Below are 19335 nucleotides of genomic sequence, written 5' to 3'. Positions count from 1 at the left end.
CATGGTTCGATAAAAACAAAAAACTTCACAACAAAACTTCACGGCGCCGTTCATCTTCCTGTGCCGCGTTAAAGAAAGTTCCGGCCCACTGGACGGAACTTAAAATTGGAACTTTTTTTTAATGAAGTTCACCCCAGACGCCCCCACCCCCCCCCCTCCCCCCTCCCGCCTCCCCCCTCCGCGATAACCCTAGTTCCTCTTCTTCTCTTCTTTTCGTTCCCATCTTCGCCACTGAGGTCGTTCACATCTTCCCATCTTGGCCGTTGAGCACCCCTCTCTTCGCAGCACGACCCCTATCTTCTGTTCTTCGAGTTCAACCGCTGAGCCAGCCCTCTGTTCGCAGTACACCACACATACCCCTCTCTTCTCACACAGCCCTCTCTAGGGTTTACTCAGCTGTTCTTGAGCTCCGATCCTTGTTATTGATTTTGAGGTATGCTATTGACTTTATTGTCTCTGTTTACAGCTATTGATCCTTGTTTTTTTTACTCTGAGCTCTGATCTCTGTTAACAATTTTTTTTAGGTGGACCATAAATTTTTTATTGAGCTCTTTTTAAATCTATTTATCTATGTATTTGTTCTTGCTTTTTTTTACTCTGAGATCTGATCTCTGTTTACAGTTATTTTTAGATGGACCATACATTTTTTATTGACCTCTGTTTAAATCTATTGATCTCTATGTTTGTTCTTGCTCTTTTTACTTTGAGCTTTGATCTCTGTTTACAGTTATTTTTAGATGGACCATACATTATTTATTGAGCTCTGTTTAAATCTATTGTTCTTTGTGTTTGTTCTTGTTTTTTTACTCTCAGCTCAGATCTCTGTTTACAGTTATTTTTAGATAGACCATATATTTTTTTATTGAGCTCTGTTTAAATCTATTTATCTCTGTGTTTGTTCTTTCTTTTTTTACTATGAGCTCTGATCTCTGTTTACAGTTATTTTTAGATGGACCATACATTTTTTATTGAGCTCTGTTTAAATATATTGATCTCTGTGTTTGTTTTTACTTTGTTTACTCTGAGCTCTGATCTCTGTTTACAGTTATTTTTAGATGGACCATACATTTTTTATTGAGCTCTATTTAAATCGATTGATATATGTGTTCGTTCTTTAGCTCTTGAAGCAAAGAGCTCTTAGTCTCTGTGTTATTGATCTTTGTGTTTGTTCTTGAGCTCTTGAAGTAAGATCTTTTATTCTCTCTGTGTTATTAATCTTGAGGTATGCTATTGGCTCGAATTTTCTTCATCTTTCTCTCACTATCTCTTCTTTGAGCTCTGATCCTTCTTATTGAGGAAAAGATCTCTTTTTTGTTATTTTTTTATCTTTAAGTTTGTTGAATTTTACTTAGCTCCAATTATGAATGCTGTAGCTACCATGCTCTTTTTGTTACCCTTCTTTTTTTAATGAATAATGCTTATGGGTTCATGAAATACGATATAATTTTTCTAAGATATACAGCTATGATATGGGTTTATTTATATATTTTTATGCAAACAAGATGTGCATGAATTACCAATATTTTCATTTTCTTATTGAATATGTTCATTTTTGTATTTGGATTTTTGACTACTTTCTCTGTGATACAGTGCTAACCTTGCTTCCTGTTTGTGAATAAAATGCTGAAAGCAAACTGGAACTGAGAATAATCTTACTTACTTTTTTGTGATTTTTGTTATTGGATTTGGTGACTTTTACTTAGCTCCAATTATGAATGTTGTAGCTACCATGCTTATTTTGTTACCTTTCTTTTTTAAGAATAATTCTTATGGGTTCACTGATATAATTTTTCTAAGATAGACAGCTATGATGTAGGTTTGTTTATATCTTTTTATGCAAACAATAAATGCATGAATTACCAATATTTTCATTTTTTTATTGAATATGTTTATTTTTGCATTTGGGTTTTTGACTACTTGCTTCCTGTTTTTGAATAAAATGCTGAAAGCAAACTAGAATTGAGAATAATCTTGCATACTTTTTTGTGATTTTTGTCATTGGATTTGGTGAGTTTTAATTAGCTCCAATTATGAATGTTGTAGCTACCACGCTTATTTTGTTATATTTCGTTTTGAGAATAATGCTTATGGGTTCATGAAATCTGATATATTTTTTCTAAGATATACAACTATGATGTGGGTTTGTTTATATCTTTTTATGCAAACAAGAAATGCATGAATTACCGACATTTACATTTTCTTATTACAACTATGTTTGATTGCCCTCTTGTTGAGATCTTTATTCCTATAAAATATTTGGTAGTGTAAAACTCCTAAGTCCTCACAATTCATGATTCTCTCTCACAATTCTCTTTTGAGATGGATGAGTGGTGATCTTTACAGGTTATTGTTGAATGGGCTGGTTTTGTACATGGTTTTCTTTATGGATGCATGAATTGTGAATGTTGCTTGACATGCATCACAAATGTCTTAACAAATAACATACAAATGTTGTGTGTCATTATAATCTTAGCGAGAGAGAGAGAGAGAGAGAGAGAGAGAGAGAGAGAGAGAGAGAGAGAGCACACAAATATTGTGTGCATGACTTATGAATGACGTATATTTTCTAGACTAGGATATAGATGCATCAGTGCTGAATGTAAGTAGTGCTCAAGTTATTACGGGTTATTGTTGAATGGGCTTATTTCTTACTGCTTGCATTGTGCATGTGTGTTTGAATGGGCTGATTTCTTAGTTCTTACAGTTTTAATTATGTATGTTTAAACCAGCGTTTTAAAAAACGCCGAGTCGAACCGGACTCGCTCGGTTCGACTCGAAAATCGTGAAATGGGACCGGATCGCCTAAAAAATCGGAAATCGTCCGGTTCTAGAGAGAACCGGACTATTTTGTACAGTGAATCGCCGATTCACTGTACGGAATCGGCGAGTCCGAACAGTGAATCGGCGAGTCTGTACGGAATTTTTTTTTTTTTGTGTGCGTAATCCATGATAGATTTTTTTGTAATACTTGATCGATTTTTTTGTAATCCATGATCGAATTGTTTTTGTTTTTTTGTAATCCATGATCGAATTTTTTGGTTTTTTGTAACCCATAATAGAATTTTTTGTAATCCATGATCGAAATGTTTGTTTTCTTTTCTTGTAATGCATGATCGATTTTTTTGTTGTTTTTTTTTTTTTTTTTTTGTAACCCATGATAGAATTTTTTGTAATCCATGATCGAATGTTTTGTAATCCATGATCGAATGTTTTGTAATACATGATCGAAATGTTTGTTTTTTTTTTTGTAATCTATGATCGAAATGTTTGTTTTTTTTTTTGTAATCCATGATTGAATTTTTTGTTTTTTGCTTTTTTTGTAAACCATGATAGAGTTTTTTGTAATCCATGATTGAATTTTTTGTAATCCATGATCGAACTGTTTTTTTCTTTTTTTGTAATCCACGATTGAATTTTTTGTTTTTTTTTGTTTGTTTTTTTTTGTAATCCATGATCGAATTTTATGTAATCCATGATCGAATTTTATGTAATCCATGATTGAATTTTTTGAAAATTTGTGATTTTTTTTTTTTAATCCATGATCGAATTTTTTTTTGTAATCCATGATAGAATTTTTTGAAAATTTGTGATTTTTTTTTTAATCCATGATCGATTTTTTTGAAAATTTGTTATTTTTTTTTTTTAATCCATATTATTCAAAGAGAAAATGAGAGAGATGATGATTCTGAGGCCACCCTATCCCAACCATATTATTCACATATCGAGTCCCAACAGCAACAGTGTAGGGATGAGCACGAAATACTGTAAATTAAATGCTGAATGACGGTTCATGCAGGGAAAGAACATATCAATATTCGTATATTCATTCAAAAACATGAAAATTCTTAATGGAGTACCCTCATTTTTTATTGAATTCCTAAAAAACAATATTTATAATGAAGTTTAATAATTTTTTCGAATTTTTTTTTAAGCTTTATTCTTACCGATTCACCCGATTCCCGATCCGGATCGCCGATTCGCCGATCTGGATCGGTTTTTTGGAAGCCCGATCCGGGTCACCGATCCGTTTTTTAAACCATTGGTTTAAACTATTACAGGTTATTGTTTAAACTTAATTAAATTGAGGTTGTGTTTGATATTGTCAATAATTGCTTTAATTTTGAGGGGCAATGAAGTTTATCATGGAACATTTGCATCAATTGGTGTACAAATGTGTCTCTCTCTAGGTCGCTTCTCTCACTCATCAATAAAACTCTCATAACTCTCGCTCTCTCTCTCTCTCAATCCAACGTACTTTACTTTCGATTGATATTGTATTCCAAAACATAATATTTGACAAATTAATAAAAAATAAATAAATATCTAGGTCCCAATTTTAACATTTATATCTCGCTTATTACTTAAAGCTAATCCAATACCGATACCCAATTCTTTTTTAACTTCCCAGGACTAGACCATCGGCATTGTACTCAAAAAGTTAAAAAATCCCCGAGGACCAAATTTGGGCTTAAACGGAGCTCTCTTAATGGTCAATGCTCATGCGGCCTCGCAACTCATAGGTTTTACCTTAGCGCGATGTGGCTTACCAAACCAGTCTCGAAAATGGGGTTGTGTCAAGGCTTTCGTCAACAACTTCTCCAACCTACGACGCTCTTCTATGAGATCAGCCCGAGCTCAAATGTTGACATGTTCTATATCATACCAGCCTCGTCATTTTGACCTAAGGCACTCACTGTGGCGTGATCGGGGACCCTTGTTGCTCTAAATAGAAATTCAGCCAGAGAAACTAGGACAAAAAAGAGAGGTCCAATAGGCTCCATATTCCATGAAGCATAGCTCAAAATCCAGGTCATGGATTGGCGCGAGGAGGAGTTCAAAAGAATCACCTCGCACAGAGCTACATTCTGGTATGACTCTTGCATTCAATCCCTTGTTCGATGAATGTGAGTCCTCAGGTCACCAAAGAAGCAAATTCAGTCGGTTGTCGGAATCCCTTTCTCCTGTAACTTTCCAAAATAACCGAAGACGCAATTCTGCACTAAATCGGCCACAACTTGGTGCAAAAAGACTGCAACAACCTCCTCTCTGACTTGCAAGCAGAGCTAAGAGCTAAAACGACGTAGCTCGGAGAAGCGTCGGCAAACAAAGTTCTGAAAATTGGCCAGACGTTCACCCCGGGGAAGAAGTCCACCATAGCAAGATTGAAGAGCATCAAAATGCTCGCAATCGAAAGAAGAACGAATTGCTGAAAAAGCTGAACAATTGCCGCATGTTGCAGAACCAGCTTCCAAGGTTTTCCCATGGCAGAGCAGCCTGCCTGCAGGGACAGTCTCGTCATTTGGGCAAAAGATCGCAGGGGGCATTTTGGCCATTTACGTCTAATTTTCGATTTGTTTTCAATTATTTTAATTGTAATTAAGTTTGAATTTTGAGCATTCATCCCTGTTTGGTAAATCCTCTATATAAGCAGGCTTAGCTCATTTGTAAAAGAGGGCCAGAAAATCGCTTCAAAAGGTTCCCTCTTTGGAAGCCCCATTACCCCAAACGGTGGGAAGAATCGAGGCTAGTTCATTCTTGCTTTGTCTTATTTTGTGAGCCCCCTAGCCCATTCGGGAGAGAAGAGAGGAAGAAAGATAAAACTTCGAGAGGGAGGGTACCCTTGAGTGCGCGGTCCTGCGGATACCCTGGTCGTGCAGGTCATCCCATTTCCCCAAGCCGAGTCATTCCTTCTCTCTCTCTCTCTCTCTTCCTCCCACTTTCGCGCATGCGATTGTCTTCGCATGGTCTGTCCGCGAGCCTGTGGGTGTCTCCTAAGCCGCGTGACTCTTCCCTTGACTTATACCCACGCCCCTATTAGTGGTCAGTAAACCCTTCTGAGAAGGGCATCCAGGGAGGAGGGACATCAGGACCTTGTCCCTATAGCATGGAGAGAGAGAGAGAGAGAGAGAGAGAGAGAGAGAGAGAGAGAGAACCTGAGAAGAGCTCCTATCCAAACCGTGCTGACGAACTTCTTGAGGGCTTCGTAATTGCTCTAAGAGGGACATCCGCCCAAGCGCGTTCTGGAACCTTCAAGCGGCGTAAGAGCAATCCGCGCTCTAGTTGCAAAAATCTCTCTAATTGTCGGCTTCTTATCCGCAAGTAGGAGGCCTCAGGCATCCACTGCTCGTCGGACCCTTGCGGTTGTTCGAGAGAGGGTTTTCTCACTCCCGCACAAAGGGAAACTAGGACCCCACTGATATCAACTGGCGACTCCACTGGGGACGCGTCACCCTTTCGCTGGCTCGAGCCGTCTCCAGGTACTAATCTCTTTATCCCCTCTTTCCACTCTTATTATCCCCTCTTTCCACTCTTATTATGGGATCCACTTATCCCTCTTTCCTTCGGGTTGGGGAGTTCTACAACCCCATACTGCTGCTCCTCATGGAGAGGCTCGACTGTGCGATCCTCCCTCCCCTGCGTGTCGTCTTTGCGGCTATGCTGGCCCGGCCATCCCGGCCTCGGCTGGGAAATTTCGGGGCACAGGCCCTCAAGAACTTTGCCCCGCCTATTCCGGTCTTATGGGGTGCATGGCGACTTTGCTACTCCCTCTCACCCGGTTGGCCCTGGCAGGACTGTCGTTGCTACGGGTAGCCGGAAGGCGACCCCATCTGCTACCCAAAGGGGTGTCGCCAACACTGGCGCCCCGCACACATACCACTCCCTGGCGAGCTCCATGTCAGCCTGCGCGGTTACTTCACTGCGTACACCCATGTCCATAAATTCCATGGCGGCTTGATCGCCATAATAATGAATCCGGGCAGCCCAGTCCCTCAAATAGTCTTGGGTCACTTTCGACCCGGATGCGGCGCTGGTGACTCAGAGGCCTCCCGTGCCATGCATAACAGATCTACGGTTCGGGGCAGCCCAAGGGTTGGCCCCCGACCGGCACATGACTTTCGAGACAATCGGAAGCCCCCCAATCAAACGCACATGCATACGGGAGGCCCAACGGCCTCACCGGCTAAATGGGCAGCTGTCACACGCACTCTGCCCCTCACCACACAAGGGGCGGGCTCTATGGCCGCCCCAAATACCACAACGGATTGCACACACACGTGTAGGTCCAGGGACGCTCTTGGTTGCGGAAAGGGACAAACACTCGTTCCTCGGCCTACCACTACCGTACCACTCACTAACGCGGTACTCAAGGAAGTTATCTTCAAGCATCATCCCCCCTACTCCCCGCCCCTCACAAATGCGAGCCGACTCCCGGCGCAGGATCCGAAAGGACAAAGCCTCATTCTCGGAGCTGTCCCTTCCCGAGTACCTCACTATGCTGGATCTGATCAGGTCCTCTTGCACCTCAGCAGAGCGGGCTAGGCGGGAAAAAGGTGAAAGCTGCTTTTAGTCGTTCGTCGCGGCCTACGCGACAGACAAAAGGGGTGTACGAGAGTCCCACTCTCACAGCGGCAAGCAGAAACCACCCCCTCGGAGAGCTTCCCGAAGCATAGTGGGCCTGAACAAACACGCGACAAGCAGGACAAGGCATACTGCGCCGCTCATTGTTGTGCGGTCGGGGTACGAAGCGTGGTACCTCGTGCGACCAATCCACGTCCCCAAGGATGTCTAGAGCCTGAATGACTTGGGGCATACCCTCGGGACCCTCAAGTGTCAATGCCAACGACAGGGCACCCCCCACGTCGGCCTGTAATAAAGCAGGAACCAAGTTTGATCATGTCTCTCTTCTCAATCATGAGGGGTATTACATGCTGGCCTTTCATCAAGGATATGCAACGACCTAAGCGGGCCGGATGCATCTACGATTGGAGAGGAGGCTGAGGTTTGATCAGAGACCCCCTCCGTCAAAGACCTTAAGGTTCCCGGTGCCACTATTGACCCCTTCCCACGAGTCAGCCCACTCCCACGCGCGGCCTTCTTCTTCCCCAAGGCAGTTTCAAGATCCCTCGACCCCTCAAGTTGCCACGTAGACCATCCCCTTGCTGACAACCACCCCTGCAGTGTTTCGGTGTTCCCTCACTCTTGCTGGGCCTTCTTCAGTCGCGCAGTGCAGTCAAATTCCCCCACCAGAGGCCGCCAAGAGATTCGTTGCCCCTTCGATGTCTGGGGCAAACGCCCCTCAATCAGGAGGCATCTCGGCGACACCTCCTCCCCTTAAGGCGAAGGGAGACTGATAAAGTTAAGTATGATGTGATCGGACATTGGAGGAAGCTCCCCGCACACTTAAGAATCTATGACGCTCTTATGCTATCTAAAGACCTTCAGATGGCTTTGGTGCAAGCACTTTCTAGCCCTGAAGTATACGAAACGGAGGTCGAACGAGTCGAAGTGGACCCGGCCATACTTTACGATTGCATGGCTATCACATTCTCTGACGATGATTTACAACTTTGGGAAAGGTCACATAACCGCCTGCTGTTTGTATCGGGCGAGCTACATGCCTCCCCAATCAATCGCATCATGATTGATGGAGGATCCACAGTGAACTTGATACCTAAAAGGGTTCTTTCCTGGATTGGCCTGAGCATAGACTAGCTCGAACCTACGTGCTTAACAGTGCAGGGATTCAATCAGGCGGGGGGAAAAACTGACGGGCACAATATGGCTTAAGCTCCATGAGCATGGGGTGGTCCCGTCCATGCTTCACCAATGCTTCAAATACAGCAAGGACGGGAGCTAACACGTGGTCTAAGCTGACAAGAGGCCATTCCAGATCGTTGAAACATATTATGCGGATGCGAAGTATTATTTTGCGGACCTACCGCGATCACAGGGGCACGAACTGTCGGCAAAATCCTGAAAAGATCCCACGCTAAGGGAGACTGCTTCGACCTCTCATGAAGATGTCGAGGACATGACGAAGTCTTTGCATCATCTCTTTCAGGAAGAGAAGAGATGCGTGAAAGTTGTCCCTCTAATCTCAATTGACGAAAGCCTCCCCCCGACATTGGGAGAGCAGTCGGATTTAAGAAGTGAGTCAGAAGTGATCCTTTCCTCCTCTCCCACGCAAGAAGTTCTCCTGATAGAGGCATTGAACAGACCCGACGGTGACATGGTGGTAGGATTGGACTTGCCAACATCCTCGTCCGCTCATCATGAAGAAGGGATGAAGATCCTGCGCATCCCCCCTTCTCTTCTATCCAGGCTGACGCATGATAGGGTTGAAGCAAAGATCCTGCACATCCTTGCTTCCCTACCCAAAGAAGGGACGGTCTCTACAACCAGAAAAAGCCGAGGGTGCTACAAATTTCGGCCTCACTAAGAAAACTTGATGACCTTCCTACTCGCGGGTCAGCGACTTACCATATGGCTCCAGGGTACTTCAGATACTTAAAATGCTGAACATCAAACGGGGCAAGAGTGACCAGTACCTACTCCCTGCACTGCACCGCCAGGGGTCAGGCAAAATCCTACAGATCCCCAAAGTCTTACCCCTCACCATCAGAGGAAAAGGGGGGAATGAGGCCAAACCTACAGCACAGTCTTGACACACGTTCGACTCTCGGGGTGCACCGGAGTTATCGGCTAGCATGTCAGGGATTCGGCTAGGCCACCCGAAAATGAAGAGTGGTCCAACTCACTCTGACCAACCCCCAATGTTTGCCCCGCGAGACCCGGTGCCCGCAACAAAGGGGGAGGATTCGGCCGTGCCTTACCGAGCCAAGGTAATGGGGGAAGAGGAGATGGGGGCGAAGGAAGCTGTTCCTCTGAAGACAACTCCCTTCCCATTGCTAGGCTTGTCTCAGAATCCTGTGAAAGCCCTAGTAAGCCGAGCGTGCAGAGTGACCCTTTTGCCGAAGGATGTGGGTATGCCCAGATGGGACTTGTATGGACCTAAGGCCCATCAAATCAAGAAGAAGATGGACTATGAGCCATCCTGCAATCAGGGTCTGAACGACGGAAAAGTGATGCTGACCCCTTTTGCCGTAATAGAGGCTGTGTCAGCCAGACATCTCTAGAAACAGGGTCTTGGTTACTTGGGGTAACCAGACCCGATGCATATGCTATTCTCTCTCGAATCAGGACTTCTCCGCGATGACGGGAAGGCAGAATTCGAAACCATGGTGCAACAAAAAAAAAGAAGGGAAAAGCAACCTTAACACGGTACACTAAAAAAAAGAAGAGAGAGGGGGGGGGGGTCTACTTTATTCATATGTGCGAAGAGGTTACAGTATCTCATTGAGCGGGCTATCAAGGCCTGCACACAAAAAAAAAAAAAAAGAAGAAGAGGGGAGAAAAGGGGGGAGAGACCGTAAAAAATGATCGAGCGTTTCGCGCATTTTCTCTCTCAACGCCAGTGCCTCCTCCAATGCTGCCTGTTTCTGCTACTCATGGAGGGAGACATTCCTCATCACTCGCTCAGACGAGCAAAAACGACCCCGTCGGTCTGCTCCTTTTAATGGACATTCTTTGCCGTCCTCCGAGGGCCATATATCTAATCGTGAACTCTTTCAGACCCTTAGTTTCACTTGGATGAGGCCATGAATAAAGGGCCCTAAACCCAGCGTATCCAATGACTGATTTTAATTTCAAGCTAACTTGTCTTTGGAGCTGCTTCATCTCCATGCTTATGCGCGCCAATCTACGACACCTCGAAGCCATCGCCTCCCTATGTTGATGACGGCAAGCCCTTGGGTCAACTGCGTGAGCTCGCGAAGAAGCAATCGTACTCTCTATGTCCGCCAGCCGGTAGGAAAGTTTGATCTCTTCTTCGATCAATTGAGCGTCCTTAGCAGCGAGTCGCTCCCTCTCTTCTTCGTACTCCCGCAGGAAATATCGCTTCTTCGCCAACCTCTCTTGAAGGGAAGCTATGCATGCGTCAAGGACTTTTGGCGTGGCAATCCCATTGAAAACTGCTGCTAAGCCCCAGTTGGCGAAATCCCCCAGTAGCTCCTTTAGCCGGCTAAAGACCCCCTCTACGGGGTGCACAGCTTCCAAGCCAGCTGCACAGGCTTTAACCACCTTGAGCTCTATCTTGAGGTCAGAAATGGGACACTCGCGCAACACCTGGAGGCCCACTCGGACCATGCGCTCCACGATCGATCCTTCAGAATCTGACGATGAAGGAGCCAAGGCGATGGGACCCGCAGACATAGAAGGGTGAGGGTCAGACGATGCCCCTATACTTGCAAGGGCCGAAGGCTCAGGGAGGTCTACATGACCCTCGGGCAGGGACTCTCCCGTGTCACCCCTAGGTGAAAGTGCTTCAAGGCCGAGTGGCACCCGTGGCGCCGTCAAGGGAGGCGATAAAGACGATAAATCTTCTGTCTTCAGATGCTTCTCTGCACCAAAGAAAAAGCCAAGGGGTTATGGTCAAAACGCTGCACCAGCCGTGCGCCAGGCTCAAGTAGCCACACATTGCTTGGAGGAGAGCGTGGATTCTAACCAGCCGTAGGTCCTGCTTGCAAGTGTTGCTTCGGAAAGGGGTGAACGTCGAAAAGGAGGTCCGAACAAAGGTGCTAAGGGTGATTGCTTGTACTTGGGATCCAGACCCTGGGTAGAAGCGAAGAACAGACACCCCTCCTTTTATAGTGTCCGGCAGCAGGAGGCCTAATCGACGGGCAACACCCCCCCAAATCGCAAGAGAGCGTTGGTGGCACACGAAGCAAAGCATCAGAGGCCATGCATTGAAGCAGCGCCAGCATGCAAATCAAAGCGTCACACGGACCAACGCTTCGTGCCCCAAAAATACTGTCGTACGAACAACACGCCAAGTGACATGCCACACATGCGAAAGATTACGCTCAGTCTCGAGGAAGCACTAAGGGCATGTAATCGAACTGTCGTACGACGCCGATGTCGCGTCTCTCTCTCTGCAGTAACTGTTGCATGCATGACATGGCCTACCAGGAATGAAATGCCTATCGCCGTCCAAACGCCTCCTAGCTAATACATACAGCCCAATTGCACTCGGCCTGCCCACAGCAAGGGCCCCCTCTGAGTGTCCAAGGCACGCCTCCACACCACTGTGCTTCACGGACAAGCGAATCTTGTTCCTTGTCTCGCCCACATACGGGACCCCCCTGCGGTCCCCTCCCCCCAAAAAAAAAAAAAAAAAACAAGGAAAAAGAAAAAAAAAGGGGTCTTGCGAAAATCAGCAATGACGTACCCCTCAAGGGTTGGGATGAAAACCCGCAAGGGCATCCCAACCACCATCACGCAACAAGCAGCAACTACCCCACAGCCAAGATAGACGTTCCACGGGCCATTCCTTGTCCCCACCATCACCAGGGATAAGGACTTCACCGGCCCACAAAAAAAGGAGAGAAAAAGAAGCGGCAATCAAAGGCATGCAAGGCGACCACAAACGGCTAACTCAAAAAGGAAATTTATTTCATGAATGTAAAGGATTACAGAATCACAGTTACAATGAATAGTAGCTACGAGGAAGTATTCCCATTCTGAAGTGGGTTTCCTGCCTTCTGAGAACCAGAAGGGGGGGAGGGGGGCACCCCCCTTTCGTTCGATGAAGAAGGTGAAGAGCCGTGCGCTCTTCGGTGGGAGCAGAACACGTGCAAATCCTAGGCGCGCCGCCCCCACCAACAGTGGCAACAGGCCCCCAACACCTCATATACAGCCGTGGGCCTCACGCCATGGGTCCTGCACAAACAGAGGAGCTTCGCAGCAACAAGCTCGCCCTCTGTCACGGGTCCATCGTCGCCTCCACAAGGGCAAATGTCTTCACAAGGATGCCCAACGCCCGTACGTACCCCAAAGGTCGGTGTCAAGCAGTCAGCCCTCGCTGCAGGTATCGCTCACCGGCCAAGCTTTCAAAGAAAACGAAGTCTCCACGCTGCCTCCACACAAAGGAGCTTCCAAAAAGGAACTTCGTCTCAAAGGGGAAAAGCTGCAATCTTGCTCTTCTGCCTAGGCCTTTAACCCTTTTTAAAGGCCTAGGCTCATCAAATTTTGTTGCTTCCCGAGTGCCCTGCCGCTCAGTTGCTCAGCCACGTGTCGCCACAACGGCGCCTGTTGACCATGACATTTAAGCCTTCTCACGCCTCACCTACCAGGCATTACTCACGAAGCGTCGCGGTCAAATCTCGCTCCACCATGCTACCAGCCTGGCACATCAACAAATCACTCATGCAGATCTTGCGTCGAGGCCCCGTTGCCACATGGCGTTCACCATCTGAACTCTCTTAGCATGCAGGTGGTGCCTTTGCAAGCTTCGCCCCCTCAGGGCATGTTCATCTCCATTCCCCTCCCGTGGCTGCCATCTCCATTCAACCCCCCTCCCCTCCCGCGGGTGCCATCTCCATTCACCCCCCACGGGTGTCATCTCCATTCAACCCCCACGGGTGCCGCCTCCATTCACCCCCTGCGGGTACTTCCAATATCCCACCTCCGTGGGCACCATCCAACACCTCCTGCGGATTCCCCCATCATCGACCTCGCGTGGACACAAACCGCCTGGGTCACCATAAAGCTATTCTTTCGACCAACCCACCCCTCAAAAAAAAAAAGAGATGCCCTTCTTTGGCCTCGAGCCGCTACAATCAACCCGGGGAAGGGTCGCACCCTCAAGACTCTCAAGACCCCTCCGTCAAGGTTCACCACTTTGGTGGCCTCTTTCTCTCAAAGAAAAAAAGGAAAAAAAAAAGTCGGGCGCGATGGCAATAATCGCGAGTAAAAGAAAAAGAGCTTCAAGCGGACATGGTCCAAAAATATAAGAAGAGGTTATGGATAAGATCGCCCAAAAAAAAAATAGGGGCATGGTGAAAACCTGCAAAAGGCACTATGAGTGAAAATGACAGGCGGGCATAACCACGAAGCCATGAGTAAAAGAGTCATAAAAAAAATTGAGCATGACGAAAACCTGTAAAGGGCACCATGAGTAAAATCGAAAGCTAATTGCTGGACGTGACCTCGAAGTCATGGGTAAAAAACACCCCAACGAAGGGTATCGTGAAACCACTTTGTTGGCACCATATCTCTGCGGCCTCGGTGAAACCGGCAATGGGTGCCTGGACCGAACCTCCTGTTACCCGCCTTAAAAAAAAACAAACCACGGGCCCATTGCCTTCCAAAAAACTATGGCCTTAGTGCCTTCCAAAAAAACCATGGCCCTAGTGCCTTCCAAAGAAAACCACGGCCTTAGTGCCTTCCAAAAAAAACTACGGCCCCAGCGCCTTCCAAAAAAAAACCACGGCCCCAGTGCCTTCAAAATTTTTTCGACCCGAGTGCCACCTTTTTTTTTCTCCTAGGCCTTAGTGCTGCCTTCTCATTTTCGGCACCGGAGCCTTAGCGTTCCGGTGCTACCCTTTTTATCCCAAGCCTTAATGTCGCCTTCTTATTTTCGGCACCGAAGCCTTAGTGCTTTGGTGCCACCCTTTTATCACATGCCTTAGTGCCACCAACACAAAAACAAATCCTCTCCTCTTCTTTTCCATCGAACTCTTGCTGCCATGGTGAAGTCCCCTAAAATGGGACCGCTTCATAGACCATCCTCCCATCACGCCTAGACAATCGGGACGCGCTGAGAAACCCCCAGCCACATCAGTAGGACGTAAGCCAAAGAGGTACCTTGCCTGCCATTCTTCTAATCAAACTCCAACACCCAAGGTGAAGTCCCCTAAAATGGGACTGCCTGTAAGGCCATCCTCCTATCACGCCTGGACAATCGGGACACGCCAAGAAACCCCCGGCCACTGCAGTAGGACGTAAGCCGAAGAGGTACCTTGTCTACCTTTTCTTCCTCCACCAACCTTCAAGCATCCAGGTTGAAGTCCCCTAAAATGGGACCGCCTTGAATGCCATCCTCCTTTTATGTCTGGGTAATTCGGGAGACCCCCAACTGGACTTGTAGGACGTAAGCTAAGAGTTACCTTGTTTGCTCATGGCTTTTCTTTTTGGATAGGGATAAAGCTCACAAGAAGGGCCCCCGCCAACTGGAACTTCAGAACCTCCCCGGTCAGAATGGGATAAAGCTCACAATAAGGGCCCACACTGGCTGGAAACTGGGAGTTCGCATTGAGAAGTCGTAAGCCCGTCGATGGCAGAATATTATCGAGATCTCCCAAAAAGAAAAAACGGATTTTGGCGGGACTCGGAGAAAGGCCCTCAACAAGGCACCAGAAACCACTTTAGTCTCCCCCCCCCCCCCGGTCAAGGGAAAATCTCAGCAAGGTCTACCCCTCGAGGATTGCGCTGTGTTGGTGATCAAGAAGAAAAATATCATCGAGAGACAATAAACACGTCTTGACAAGGATTCGTCAGAGGAGCTACGACGTTAAATTTTTTCGAATGTTGCACTTCTGGCTTCTCTAGAAGTGCAACATTCGGCAGGACAAGTTATTGTATATCATTTTTGACGTACTTCCATGAGTCCATGCGGATAAGGAGAGAGCCGGCGACAGTTTGGTCTCGCGGGTTCACGAAACACTCACAGACTAGGATTATGCCGAGAAATAAATCCTCCAGCTTAGTGACCTGGGGCGGTGCCCTTGCACCAAAGAAGGACCCTCCACTATAGCCCTATGAGAGAGGCTGCAGCAGGGCACCAAAGTTCACAAAACTGGCAATAAGGGCTTTTTGGTTAACAAATTGTAGGGGAATAAGGGCTTTTGTAGGGATGGTCATTAGCTTGCATGCAGGGATGGTCTCGTCATTTGCATCTAATTCTGAATTTGTTTTCAATTATTTTAATTATAATTAAGTTTGACTTTTGAGTGTTCACCATGTTTGGTGAAACCTCTATAAGCAGGATTAACTCATTCGTAAAAGAGGGTTATGCCCCTACAAAGAGGGTTGTTGTGAACTTTGGTGACCCTCTTTTACGAATAAGGGCTGTTGTGAACTTTGGTGACCAAAAAGCCCTTATGCCCCTACAAAGACAAGTATATCGCACGTATGGAAAGGGCAAGCGAATGACTTTTTCTAATAAAAAGGACTTTATGGTTATCACGAATCATAATGAAGGGTTTCATGGTAAAATGAATTATATTCCATGCAGACAAGGGACAAGGAGAGAGACGACAGTGGAGCCACCAGAATGCTAACTCCACCCCCTCTATTTTATTTGCCTCTCTCATCTCTCTTTTCTTCTTTTTTTTTCTCTCTCTAACGACTCCAATGGTTCTGCATTTCCTCCCCATTTTACCTAACAGGAGAGAGAAAGACAGATTTCCTTGAAGACCCGAATTTCAATCTCCTTCATTCTCTCTCAATGAACTATGAAGCCTTAGAGGTTCCAAGTTAAACCTCTGCAAAGTAAGTCATTCTCTCTCTCTCTCTTCTCTCCTCTCTCCCCTCTCTCCTCTCTCTCTCTCTCTCTCTCTTAAAGAAGAAAACCAAGAATCATATTTGATCTAACTATGTGTATAAAAAATACTTAGTTTTAGCTTGTTAGGTTCATCTAATGATTTGGACTAATTATATTTGTGTGTTACATGTATTGATTTGAATTTTAGAGAGAGAGAGAGAGAGAGAGAGAGAGAGAGAGAGAATTTGGTCTGATTATATTTGTGTGTTACATGTATTGATTTGAAGTCTAGCGAGAGAGACAGAGAGAGAATATCCTGAAGCCAAGAATGGGGGGATAGTACATGGCTATCTTGGGATTGGTGTTCTTATTCGCTCTCATCGGAAGATTAAGTGCTCAGCCAGGTATGGTTTGTGATACTTGATTTTCATTTTACTTTTGGAAGTTTTCATTCTCTATAACAATTGTATTTTCATTCTCTTGATCTTTAGAAAATTTTTGTTCTTGTATAACTTTGTTTTTTTTTTCTTGACAAGAGTATGTAATTTTATTAATCACAAATAAAAAATATCTCGATAATAAAGTCAAAGGAGAAACAATTAAATGATCGTGAACTCCATCTTTGGCGAAAGAGTCTACCCTAACATTTGCCTCCCTATAACCATGGTTGAAAACCACCACTTACTTCGACAAATATCCAACACAACTTTGTTTATGTATTAATTCTTCAATTAAGGAGCTGCAATGAAGAGGTGGAGAGCTCCTGAGGTTATATATTTATGTGTAACCTATAAATTATTTATCATCCAAACCAATCGAAGCAAAAATATTAGCCCTCAGTATCTTACCCTCCCTTGGTTATATATAAGTATGATACTGGTGCTTGCTCTCAATAATATGGGTTAGAAATGTTTGCTAATTAATCCGATATTAAAAACTAAATCTAAACTCCTATTCGTTTAATACCCATATTCTCCGGTTAATTTCAAAAAGAAAGTAGCACGTTCTTATGGGGTTGCATACTATGAGACCGTTGAGTTTTAGTACAAGGTCACAATCATTTTTAGCCATTAGATGTGAAATCTAATAGATGAAAGTGTGTCACAACATTCGAAAAATTTTATTTTGGACTTCGTACCCAAACAATAATACATCCTCAATCGCCTGTTTTCAAATGTAAACAGTCTATGATTAAGACCTCCTTGTATCAAAAGTAAATGGCGTTGAAATAATACTCGATATGGTTATCCATATACCATAGTTTTGGGTCATTAAGTATGAGGAATATCTTGGTGATAAGTTGGTGATATATTCAAGAGATATTTGGGGAATTGGTTTTTGTTTTGTAGTTATCATGTAAAGTTTTATTTAATACTGGGTGAATGAAATAATGGGTACGACTTAAGAGCCCTTCAACCGTGGATGTATGTCTAAGAGACCGAACCACGTAAAAGCTATATTTTCTTCTTCTCTTGTTGCCTCTTCTCAATTTCTTCTTCAAATGGTTTCATTTATTGATTGACCAATTTGCCCTCTTTTACATATTTGCCAAAAAAAGAAAAAGAAAAAGAAGATGCTTAGTTAATAGGCATGGCATAAAAGTTGCAATACACATCCATGGTTAAAATATTAGCTTACCCACACAAAAACAAAAAACGAAAATGTAAATGTCGTTAAAGTGGGTAACTTCATGTATTTTTTTATTTTTTATTTGGTAAGTGGAAGGCTTCATTTTATCAAGCCATGCACAAATTCCTTTTAGGTCATCTCAATTAGAGTCATCCAATCCCCCACAAACTTATAACTTTCTTACTTCTTCTCAAATAAACAAATTTGATCAAATAAAAGGTTATCGCCTTGAAAATGATTAGTGCACCATACTAACTAGGTTCTTGAAATTAATGATCGAGTGTACACTACAACCCATTTGGAGAGCACCCATTTAGGAGTTTAGGGGGAAATAGCATGGGCCTCTCCAAAATTGAAGTGCAGGGACTTCTAAAATTCCACAAAATGCTGACAAACTTATGTTGTGAACTTTTTCCTTCACATATTCACAAATAACTCCATTCTCCAATGGATTTCTTAGACTGTCCAAACAGGTCTATTCTTGCACTCTAGTTAAGTGGGAATGGTTCTCTTGTAAGTCTATTGGAGTTTCGCTTAAACATAGTCTAATGTGTTGGAGTTATCGAGAAAGAGGATGTGAAATGATGACGAAATGAACCTGCCATACTAATGAACTGATCTTTGGCTTGCAGAGATGTGAGTCATGATGTGATGCAAATAATATTACGGTTATTTTAATTTTTTATTGTTCTTTTGTTTATCTCTTCAGATATGCGCTTTTGCACAGAGATAATTAGGGTGGGAGAGAGTTTATATTGTGTTTATCTTGTATCAGTTGGGTTAGTTTAGGAAGATAAATAGATAAGGTTAAATTAGGGGAGTTAGTTAAACCTAAGGGGAGTTTTATCAAGAATGTTTTAGATAAAAACATGGGAAGCATGACTTTGGATAAAATGTGGAAAATCTTATCTTTTTTGGTATGTGATGGTTAAAGAAAGAAGATATGGATGATCAAGAAATTAGGTTAGGAGTGAGAAAATAGGGAAGATAAAATAGGAAAAGTGTAGAGACAGTTTTCTTGTTATTGTTTATCTTATTTTTTAGTTTATTTAAAGGGAGGTTTCCCTTCATTGTAAAGAGGGTAGATGAGTTAATAAAATTTGGTCTTGTGAAGTGATTATTTTGGGGTAGATTCCCTTGCAGACCTTGAGAGAGGGTATATTCTCTCAACCTTTTTCTTTTTATTTTTCTGTTATTATTTCTTTCCATCAAAGATGCGTCATGATGCTCCCAAGGGCAATGGGGATAGAGATGAAGATTCATAGTCGTAATGAACATGATGCTTCGTTGCTCCTCCAGTTGTAGGTTATGTAAGGAATATTATCGTCATCATCCTGCTGCTCCTACCAATGAACATAGAAGTTTATAGGCTTTCTTGATAGAGAGATTTGCATGCGAGAGATACCCCAATTCTGCTGGTAAAACAAGCCCTGCCGCCATTTTCCACCCTAGGTACTGATCTTAGTGTTAAATAATAATTGCATGCGTTATAAATATAGGGGGAGAGAGAGAGAGGAGTAATCAAACCCATCTATGTTTGCTTC

At 44.3% G+C, this 19335-nt stretch overlaps 1 protein-coding gene across 6 annotated transcripts in view; it reads left to right on the top strand.

The window, feature by feature from the left end:
* Positions 1-215: 215 nt before the first annotated feature.
* LOC18446440 (nodulation receptor kinase) overlaps positions 216-19335 on the top strand; it is a 49420-nt gene continuing 30300 nt past the window's right edge. Inside the window, exons 1-3 of one of the 6 annotated variants that reach the window (XM_011629585.3) lie at positions 216-433; positions 16068-16170; positions 16455-16566. In XM_011629585.3, the coding sequence (XP_011627887.1) occupies positions 16506-16566 (61 nt within the window). In that variant the 5' untranslated portion in view covers positions 216-433; positions 16068-16170; positions 16455-16505. Of the gene's footprint in view, positions 434-14818; positions 16171-16449; positions 16567-19335 lie in introns of all 6 variants that reach the window. The other 5 variants (XM_088854733.1, XM_088854737.1, XM_088854734.1 and 2 more) reach the window with 5 other exon arrangements.

Source organism: Amborella trichopoda, chromosome 13 (assembly GCF_054954075.1).
Source record: "Amborella trichopoda isolate Santa Cruz 75 chromosome 13, AtrichopodaSantaCruz75HAP2 v2.0, whole genome shotgun sequence".
In the NCBI taxonomy this organism is placed as follows: domain Eukaryota; kingdom Viridiplantae; phylum Streptophyta; class Magnoliopsida; order Amborellales; family Amborellaceae; genus Amborella; species Amborella trichopoda.
The sequence above is the reverse complement of the archived record's forward strand: the minus strand, read 5'-3'. Positions and strand labels throughout refer to the sequence as shown.